At 33.6% G+C, this 11,243-nt stretch overlaps 1 protein-coding gene across 1 annotated transcript; it reads right to left on the bottom strand.

Annotated features, from left to right (window-relative positions):
• Positions 1-1,771: 1,771 nt before the first annotated feature.
• Positions 1,772-3,553, bottom strand: LOC146939130 (uncharacterized). Its single transcript, XM_085749738.1, has 2 exons — positions 3,136-3,553; positions 1,772-2,821 (listed from the first exon to the last, which is right to left on the bottom strand). The coding sequence occupies exons 1-2, from the start codon at positions 3,547-3,549 to the stop codon at positions 1,772-1,774; spliced, it is 1,464 nt and encodes a 487-aa protein (XP_085605864.1). The 5' UTR covers positions 3,550-3,553.
• Between the last annotated feature and the right edge of the window lie 7,690 nt (positions 3,554-11,243).

Below are 11,243 nucleotides of genomic sequence, written 5' to 3'. Positions count from 1 at the left end.
GAAGCTTGAACTTCAAGCTTCAATGGCGGAAAACGGTTAGAACTGGATCGTAACTAACTTTCTCTCTCTTGAAGAGAGAAACTGATACCATATTATGAAGTGAAATAAAATGATTGAAACTGAAAATTCTCATTATTGATATTGTGATTACAAGCTTATTTATAGATGAATAAAGGTACACCATAGTAATCATAGGGTGATAACATCTAATAAACTCTAATCACTAAGCTTGGGATTCTTGCTTGCGCTCCAAGTTACTGTCTTCACTCTTGTTATGTGATAGCTTGCATATTAAGGTTCCATCTTCACACTTGTTGTGTAATAATAACCATATTTATAATGAGTTTATAATAAAACATGATTATCGTTATGAATCCAAATCCATATAAGTGATTTATATATGAATATGGTTTAGTTGGTCAAAATATATATGACCATGAGAGCATCACTAACTATATATATTGTTGTATTTTGTAGTTGATATTATATATTTCAAAAGTTATTAAAAGTTGTTGATTATTTGTTGTTGATTTCACCATGTGATATTTACTTAGTCAAAGCCTTATTTGTATAACTGTTGATGTTTGACAGTTGGGTCAAAGACTAAAATCTAATTCCCTATTATTAAGCTTCATTTTCCTTAATATAAGGAACAACTCGCCACAACTCTCAAGTACATATCCTTCCTTTCATTCTCTAAATAAAGAACGTATAACTCACTAAACTACATAAACATATCCTTCATTTTCTTCTCTAAAGATGGGTCACGTAACTTCCTATAACACAATATTTTCCAGTACAGAAAAATCTCTGCACATATAAATTCCCTCACTTCATATTTCTCTACACAATTATTTTCTCTCATCCAAAATATTGAGTTCCTGGGTTACATCTCTTATCTTTGAGATAAATTTGAGCTGCTCTGTCACTTTCGGTTATGATTCATAACGGAGAAGAACTATTGTATCCTGGGAGGATATGCACTTATGAGGCGGATAAAATCCTCAAGAACGGTGACTATGTCACGCCTCAAGTTACTTAACAGTGCGCTGTTTTGCAGATTTCCTCTAATTTGATTTATGAAGATTCGATAAGTTCCTTATCCTTTATTTTACTTTACTATTAGTTGTATTTATTCGTTATGATATTTCTCCTTAATTTCTTATATGTGATAATTTCCACATCTAAATTTACAACAACTATAACTCAATCCAATCCATTTGCAAATGACATGTTGCCCAAGCAGAACAATCTAACATGAGATTTCTAAAAATGCAAACATGTTTTTGAAAGTGTGATTATAGACAATATATTTTGTTTAGAAGAGTAGTTTTGAATGACTCAAATTCACATTTTTACGGAACGAACTCACAATAATAACCAACATTAATTGTGCGACTTGTGTGAAGGCACATGCATCTTGCAATTTAATGTAGAGTATTACTTTTCCCACTGCCTTTCCTAGCGCGCCCTATTTTTTTCCAAAATTACCCTCGGGGATTTCCGGATTATATAATCCGGAATGAAGCAATGCACAGAACTGAAACAGAACTGAAACAGATTTTCATGTCATTGTGGTTTTTATCATTTTTTTTCAATAAATCATTATATATGTTTGTATAAAAGACAATTAACTTAAATATTATATCAAAAAATGATTATATATATATATATATATATATATCATTATACCAAAAAAAGTTGAATTTATATCATTACACATTTCACCTAATGATATACATTTCAACTAAACTAATGATATATATCTAATCTATGGCGCCGAAAGATCAATGGGACTATCATCCACTTCAACCTTCACACCAGGAGCAGGACCAGCACCAACCCTCTCACCGGGATCAAGATTTTCAACAACGTACAACTCTTCATCATCTTCTATGACCCCAACACCCGCCGCCCGACTTAGCTCATTATAATCTGCCATCCGGCTGACATATCTATCAAGCCATGTGTCTGCATCCTCTCGATGGTATTGTCTCCATAGAGCGGAAGTGGGAGGAATCAGACAACCATCCTTCAATTTCAAGGCCATAAAATGGTTGTCATTCACATATGCTAGACATATCAACGGATCGATAGTTGGAGGCGGCGGTGGACCAAATAGAGGGAAAAAGGTTTCTGATTTCCCAATAGACAACACAACAACAGTTTGGTTGAATTTCTGTGCGATGAGGAACCCCATATCCGGCATTGTCATCCATTTATCCGGCGGTGCAATGCCAATACCGGAGTAGGATAGAGCGTCCAAGACCTCTTTATACCGCCTATCATCATTAATCATCCTCCGATAGCGGTCATTTTCTACACCGATAAGCTCTTTGTAAAGGTTGTACCGGACTAATACGTGATCATCAACAGTCAAGTTACGTAGGACCGCAACTGCTCGGAACCCACAATGGCCATCACCAGGTACATCCGTAGCCTTTTGAATAAAGCCATGCATCCAAATTGGGATTTGGTCTTTGTTTGGTATGTGGACCTCAACGGGTGTTGGCTTCTTGGGATTTTTTGGAATTGGCTTAGGAGGAGTAGGAGACATGTTGCTTTTCCGTGCTCTCTTTCTACTTGTCCCTGTTGACCATGTCTGTGAACCCTGTGTTTCTTGCTCTTGGGAGTCAACAATCTCCCATAGGGAAGGGGACCGCCTTGTCGATCGAATGCTTTGCTTATCTTTCTTTGGAGCTCCTTTGGTGGTGACCTTATTTGGCGGTGGACGCATAAAGGTGGTTTCCGGTAAAACAAATTGCCGGAATTGTTCTTTCAAATGCACTTTCATGTTGTAATCGGCGTCCTTGAACCGCGCCTACAATATGTAACAAAATAGTCAAAAGAAACCAGTCAGAAACATGCCATTCTGTTACTACTGGTGTCTTCCGGATTATACAATCCGAAATAGACAAGGTAATCCGGATTGTATAATCCGGAACTTCCCGATACACCCTTTGCATGAGCCTTAAATGCACTTGCATGGGGCGTAAATGCTACTTATCCGGATTACATAATCCGGAATAAATCTGTTATGTTCGGATTATGTAATCCGGATTGCACCAGTATAGAATACAGAAACAGAAATCCTGGGCAGAACATAAACTAACACAGTGTTGGGAAAAAAAATACCTGGAGAATATCCCATTCTGGCAATAGAGAGATGTCTTCTTTTTTAAGCTTCGGGTCAACCTCGTACTCGAACCCCAACCTCTTCCAGTGGGTGTGAATTTCTTCCAAACGAATGGCAGTGCCGTTCTTGATCTTCAAAGCTAGCATACACGCACACGGTAATCCGTAAGTGATCAAACTCAAACAACCACATCTTGATTTATTCGTACCAATTTCAAGTGCTTTATTGTACTCCACTACGAGATGATGCAAAGCTTCCCTTGAAATGTTCCGGATCAACCTAGACCACAACACCTTGTCTTTGAACCGATGTTCAAGCATGATAATGCTCGTCTGAAACGAAGCATGTATTGCGGTATGTTGCAGCTCTAGCATGGCATGAACGGATTTCCAGTTTGTGCTCAAATCACCCATACTACTACTCAGATACTTTTTCAACCAAAGCGTGTGCAGATTCAGCTCTGTTTGATGTAGTATTCCCCATATGAAGGTGTTTGTCAACCCAAAACCTCACAAACTTATCCTTAACTGGATCCAAAATTGTCTTTTCAACATAATCCAAAAACTTGGGAAATTTTGCGCATACAACATAAAGGTGGTCTGCTTCAGCTAGGTTCTGGAGAACTATATATAACCTAGCTATCCGGATTACATATTCCGGAAAAAAAGTCTACTTTTTCCCGCTCGTTTTGAATACAGGGCGTGCTGAATATCTTCTCCGGAATACAGCTGTTAAGTCCGGATTATGTTATCCGGATTGTATTTCAACTGACCAACCCCAAGTTTCGCAAGTCCTCACGAGACAGGGTGATTTTCAAACGGTCCGGATTATACATTCCGAATATTGCCGGAATATATTATCCGGATAAAGGGTATTTTGGTAAAAAAAATAGGGCGCGCGAGAAGGCCATAGGGTGGGAAAAGTAATACTCTTTAATGTATGAGTAGGTTGACACTCACATAAAAATGAACTTTCCCTAGTCAAATTTTCAATCCATGTTATTTTCACCTTCACAAACATTTGTAAGAAGCATACTAGCAGTAACTAAATAACATGAAATATGAATGTAAAAAACATTTCAAGAATTGTCATGTGAAGATTTTGAATTTGCAGTATAAATTGATCATAAAAGTGTAAATAACAAATGAAACCATAAAATATGAAAAAGTAGTAAATAAATCGAACACCATTTTTCAAACCTCCACAACAAAAGAAACAGGAAGCATGGCATGGTGAAATAAATACTTTTCGGAAGTTGGTCTTCTACTTTTCAAAATTGCTCATTCCTTTAAAAATGTGCAGCGTAAGTTAACTCACGCTCGACTTTTTTTAACATGAGTTAACTCACGTAGACACGTGAATGAACAAAACCAAAATTAGGAATAAGAGCCATTTCCATACTTTTCACCATGGTGTTCCAGTTAATAATAAACTATTAGATCAAATAGGTTCATAATATCATCATGCTCTAATAACACTAGATCCATACCTTCTCTCCCTCCATTCCTTCCCATTTTTCTCCTTTTTCTTCATCTTTACATAGCAACATTGCCATAATGTTTTATTTAACTTGCTGGAGTATTTTCGACTGTGTTTTGGTGTTTGTAGAGATAAATCACAACGAAATAAAGGAATTTTACTTTCTTGTTTCTTCTACTTTTCATCGTTGATCATAGCATGAGTGGTATTGTTATTTCTGAAAGTGAAAGTGAAAAGAACTCCAAATACTTCAAAAAATAAATAAATTATAATTTTTTTTAAATATCTTGTATTTCTCTTGAGAGTTTTATGGAATATGTTTTTAAAACATTGATCTTGTTTTGAAATTTTGCTAGCCTTTAGAATTGAGAGCCCGTTTGTATAGCTGTTTTAAGAAAAATAACCACTCTTAAAAAAAAAAAAATCACGTTTAAGAGTATTGCATCCATTTGTTACAACTTTTTAAAAAATCAGATTCTAAAAAATATCTAAAAATAGCTTCAAATGAAAAGCTGTTAAATTTAGCTTCTCAAAAAATAAATTTCTTTAGAGGAGAGAGAAAATATTAGTCAAAAGATTGAACTAATCTTGTAATAAAAAATCTCTTTTATATAGTTGTATCCAAACAAACTAAATTATTTAAACAAAAAGTGATTTTTATTACTGTAAAATAAATTCTGATTTTTTCGTTAAATCTCTAAAATATAATCTCTAAATTATTTTATGTCAAAATCGCTTTTATTTTAATCCGTAACAAACAGGCCCTGAAACAATACCGGAAGGAAATTAAAATTTTTTATTTTAAAAGTTGAAAAAAAAGAACAATAACTAGGCTCTCCAATCAATGAACTTGTATATGTACACGTCGAGCTCGTAACACCCAGAAAACACACAACACCGTGTCAGGGCTGCAATAATCAATGGAAAAAACCTACTACATATTGGATTAAAGCAAATAGTGATGCTTGCTTGAAAGAACCTGATACACATGGCATTGAAGCTATTATGCGTGATGATAATGGAGATATCCTTGTGTCTGCAACTTGGAAACTTGATGAGTTTGGTCAGGCAGACACAACTGAAGTCTTTGCTGTTTATAAATCGAAGTTGCTTGCATCCGATTGCTGTTTTCAATTGGTTGAGAGTGATAGTGTCAAATTCATTCATTGTATCAATACATTTATCTGATACCTATAACTTACTCCGGGAACTTAGTTTTAGGCAGTAGGGAGTTCGAAAAGATGTTTTATGTAAATGCCCAATATGCATCAATGAACCCAAATAGTGTCTGAACAGAGGATGAGTTTAAACTTTAACCTATGTAATTTGTAATTATTTTAATATATATTATTTTCCTTTGTAAAAAAAAAAAAAGTCATTTTCCAAGTTGTTAACAACCTCCATGGAAAAGGGGATGGGGAGAGAGGTGTTAAATCTAGGTTGGATAGATGATAGGAGCGTATTTAATGCAATGATTATTATTAACTAGATCGATGATATGAAAGATTTGTTGGACCATGCGAAACAAAGATTTAAGTCCAACAATGCCTACTCCAACTCCAACCTCATTATGTGATTTGTTTATCAAAGAAGACAAAAATTTATTATCTTAATTTCAGAAAACGTAGGTTATTATTTAAGGTGCTTTGGTTGACAACCAACAATGTGTCCAGTTATGAGATAACTCTAAACTACAATCAGGGGCAAAGAATTAAATGAAATCAGGTTTACAATTTACAACATTGTTATGAGTCAGTGGACCGGATATGATAAGATACTAAGAAAGAGCAAACACAAGAATCATCTTCATCGTTGGCCATATCATCGTTCCACTTTTCTTCTTCTCCTTCAACTTCATTCATTATCACTATCCAGGTCTTCTAACATTCCATTATCCCTCAAATAATTGTGTCTGTGCTGAAATATTCAAATTAGAAAATAGAAAAGTAGATTACATGAAATTCACGTGAACGAACAAAATAATTAACATAAACTTCACTTGGATTACGAACTAATTAAAGAATAAGAAAGTGAAGTTAAAGCGAATTAACAATGTAATTCACATGAATAAACAAAGTGAAATTCACTTGAATTACAAAATAATTAATGGATAAGGAAGTGAAGTTAAAGTTAATTAACGATGTAATTAACCTGAATGAGCAAAATGAAATTCACTTTAATTACGGAAGTGAAATCTCAAACAAAATATTATCGGTAACAATAACATTCAATTATGCACCACCTCATAATGAAGAATCACAAACAAAATAGTAGAATTTTAGGCTTTCTAATATTCAAGAGGAAGGTCATGAATCATAATCCAATATTTAATATTAGCATCCCTTACTATGTCCGGATTGAAATCTCGCGCTCGAAAAATATTATCTTTAGTTTTATTTTTATTTTTTATAATAGTCATTTTGGTTCCTGAGCGCGTGAGCCACACTTACATATATAATGACCATTCTTCGATTTATGTTTGTTCTAGTAAATATCCTTCTCAAAATTAGCAGCTACCAAGAGAAGACTATTGTCCTAGATAGAGTTAAATTCTTCCATTATTGACGAAGTACCAAAAGTCATCAACAACTAATTCAAGATTAGAATGACATAAAGCATACAAACAAGTATACACATTCTTCTCTGCACCAGTGACCAACATCATCTGATATATAAAAAACACTCAATAATCATTGTAATTCCTCAAAGATATAGATAGTCTCCTCCGAAACAAAACAAGGTAATAATGTTTTGAGAGTAGGAAATAAAAACATTATGGTTCATAAATTTGTTTGTTTGTTAAAAAAGTTGCTTTCAAGTCACAACTTTGATCATCAATGTATTTAGTTACTTATAATAAAAAATTATAAATTAGGCTACACAAATTGGTATCAGGGAGAATCGAACCTGAGGCATTGAAAAAGTTAAACTAGCCCATCCAATTTGATATTTTTAAAATCTTCATTAAGACAAATCGAACATCTTATATACTAATATTTTGTCTTTTTTACATTGATAAAAATGATTAAAATAGATTATAAGGATAATGTAATTGGTCAAACTACAACATATATTTAGGGACGTAGAAATAGCAGGGATAGGTAAATTACATACTTTAAATGCTTATAATTTATTTTATTAAACTCATAAACAATCATTCAAAATTTCATTTATTAATTAAATTATTGAAATATATGTTTAAGATATAAAATATATGAGAAATGATAAATGTCATGAGAAAAGTTCCTTATCATATTGTCTAGACCAGTTTTGATTGGTCAGTCATAGCATTCACCCACCATGTTTTATGGTAAGTTGGGAATATACGTTTTCACTTATTTACAAATGAAGAATGATATTTATACAATAAATTTTAGACAACTTTTGTGACAATTTTTTTCTTTTCTTATCGGACAAAAACAATAAAAAAAGGAGAGTAAGAATGAATAGTTGTACAAATATCATTTCTCTTTACAAATACAACACATTAACATCATACCTTTTAACAAAGGTTTCATGAGGCAACTTTGGTTGCGAATTTGTAAACATGGTCGCCTTGCATTTTTGTACTTGGGGCTGCCCATTGGTGGAGATCTTATGAAGCTTCATTTTTGGTATCCTTTGGTTGCACGCATTAGAAGTAGGTTGTCGGGGTAGAAGTGTAAGAACATATCTTTGTGGAATCGGCTGATACTTCTCAAGTGTGTTTTGTCCTCATGCCGATCTATTTTCTTTCCTTCTTCAAGACACCATAATCTATCATTTCTTCTTTTGAATCTATTTTTAGTTTTTTTTTTTTGGGGGGGGGGGGGGGGGGGGGGTGTTGAAGATTTTATGAAAATATCTTGGATAAAATATGATAATTTATGTTTGGTAAAGGGAGAAACGAGGGTGTGGGGTTAGGAGGCTGAATGAATTTAATTTATCTTTACCTGGCAAATGAGTCTGGAGGGTTATGGAGAAAAGGGAGAGTTTTGGGTATAAAATGTTATGTCTGAGGAATGGTGAGGAAGGAGGGAGATTATGTTTTGGGATAGGGGGAGGATTAGTGTGGTGGCAGAATTTGAATAAAATTAGAGCGGATGTTGGTATGCTAGATGAGGGGTGGTTGTTGGGTAATATTCATCGTGAGGTGGAAGACGAGTCCTCTACTTTATTTTGGCGATACCCGTGGCTTGATGACTTTTCTATAGAAATTAAATTTAGAAAGCTTTTTGAGTTGGCAGATAATGAATTGGCTAATGTTGCAAATACACATTTTTTGGGGAGTGGAAGTGGCATATGAGGTTGTTTGGTTGGGAGGAAGAGTTGGTGAGGAGTGTGTGGACCAATTGACTTATGTTCTTTTGCAGGTTGATGTGGTAGATCGATGGGTTTGGAAACTTCATCATTCTCAACGGTATACGATCAAAAGTGTTTATAACAACTTAACAACTGTAGACGTTAATTTTAATATGGGTTTTAATCACATGTTGTGGCTTAAAGCGGTTCCGCTTAAAATTAACATTTTTGTTTGGCGGTTATTTCTGAATCAGATTCCTACAAAGGATAATTTGCTTTGACAACATATTTTGGCTACTTCTGATGTTAATTGCTCGGCTGATTGCGGTTGCTTGGTATCTCTACAACTTTTTATTTACTAAATGTAATTTGTATTGTAGACTTTGGTCTTTGAGTGCTGGTTGGCTAGGTATCTCTACGACTTTTTATGGTACTTTTTACGACCACCTTTTGTAGTTTGGTGGGATAGGAGGTTTTTCGAATAATAAACGGATGACTTTTAATATTATATAGATTTATGTGATTTGGGTAATTTGAAAAGAGAGAAATGAGAGGATTTTTCAACATATATAAGGTCGACGTTCTTCATTCGTTAAGCGAAAAAGTTAAACTTCAAACTTTCTGGTTGTTAAAATCGACTTATATTATGTTCGATTTGGATTATCTTGTTTGGAGGCATAATCCACTTGCTTAAAAGCTTGTTTACTAATTTTTCCTTCTTGTTTTTCTTTGTTGTTTATTGTAATGTGACTATGTTGGATTATTATGTTTCATTGATACATCTGGTGCTGGAGGGACTTCTCTTTGGTGTTTTAATATATATTTATTTTTAGCCTCTTAAGAAAAAACAAAGGTTTCATGTAAAGCATTAATGAAAATTTATAGACTTTTTATAAATTTGATATTAATTGGTTTTAATGAAAAGTGTTTGAACTTTAGGTTGTAGAGGTCATGGCCTCCTTGAATTTGCACATAACTTGTCATGTCAACATCTAATGGATCAAAATTAAATTCAACTAATGATGAGTAATCTAAACAAAACTCATCTTAGATTTCTCAATTTAATGTGATATCGAAGCATTGTTTAAACAAAATGTGATATGGAAGCATAGAATGAACCTTATGTAGAAATTTGGAAGCATGTGAAGTTGTGTACGGTATGTGGATATGATTTAGCGTCACACTCGGAAAAGGTTGCACGCCGTTTTCTGCTAAAACAAAGGAGGTTGCTTTGTCCATTTGCTGATCCATGAAACCAAACCTAGGCCCTATTTTTAGGTCACGAGCATGACTCATTGACTCCTATGTCTGAATAAACAACACTACAATGTGGATGGATCATTATTTTGATGGTTTCTCTAAATATTTTCCTTTTGACGGCATGTTAAACTTAACAGACTTTTTGGATTGAGAAATGATATTTTGACAACCACTTTTTAACAACTTTTGAACAACTTTCTCTCTCATTCTCACATGATATTGTTATCCTCTCTCTTCCTTTTTCTCTCTCCATTGTTTTTGACCAATAAGAAGAGAGAAAAACAAGGTTGTCAACAAAGTTGTCATCAAATGGATGTCAAAATATCATTACTCTTTTGGATTTAAGTTATTTTAAACACTTGTATTGCATAACGACAACATACTCCAAGCGACAACATTTTACTCAAAGCATCAATTTTTTCATAATTCTGATGTTGATGTTTGCTATAAAATTGGTCTTTTAATCTAACGTAACATAATGAATCAAAGTTCGAATCTCATCTGTTAAATTTGTTAATCTTAAGGGCCTCAGCTCCAACTCCTGGCTCATACTACTGTTTGCATGTGTGTCCAACCACTATATATTTAGTCTTGTGACGATATATATATACACTTTTTTTAGTCTTGTGTATAAGGTTTATATGCAGCCACCTTTCTCATAAACATATTAGATATGGTAGCTAATGTGTCCAAAGTAAGCAACCAAGAAAAGACAAACACATTGATAAGATTATGAAATTTAATTTAAGATGATATATGAACTATGAAATCTAATTTAATATGATGCGCATTTAGTCATTATAGAATTTCTAGACTACTAGTAAAATTCGTCTCCAATGAATTAACACATTGCCAACTGAAACATGGTGCACACAGGAATTTTTTAACTATTTTATAATTTGGAAATAAATGCTATGAGAGGATTTATGAACTTATGATATGAATGATTATTCAATATTTGTCATCATTAATTATCTTGTCACATTCAAATAAGGTTGGATCTCATTATCCTTCATCTTTTTCTTTCTTATTGCTATCATTTTAAGTACTTCTGTGTCACGCCATAGCTTTACCCTTTTAATTCCTA

Source organism: Medicago sativa, chromosome 3 (genome assembly GCF_051527215.1).
Source record: "Medicago sativa cultivar Bolivia chromosome 3, Bolivia_mono, whole genome shotgun sequence".
NCBI lineage: Eukaryota > Viridiplantae > Streptophyta > Magnoliopsida > Fabales > Fabaceae > Medicago > Medicago sativa.
This window is presented reverse-complemented; position numbering and strand designations above follow the sequence as displayed.

Coding starts and splice junctions, on each gene's coding strand:
- LOC146939130 (XM_085749738.1), bottom strand. CDS start 3,549: ATGGGTGATTTGAGCACAAACTGGAAATCCGTTCATGCCATGCTAGAG. Junction 2,822..3,135: donor CAGAATGGGATATTCTCCAG/GTATTTTTTTTC, acceptor TACATATTGTAG/GCGCGGTTCAAGGACGCCGA.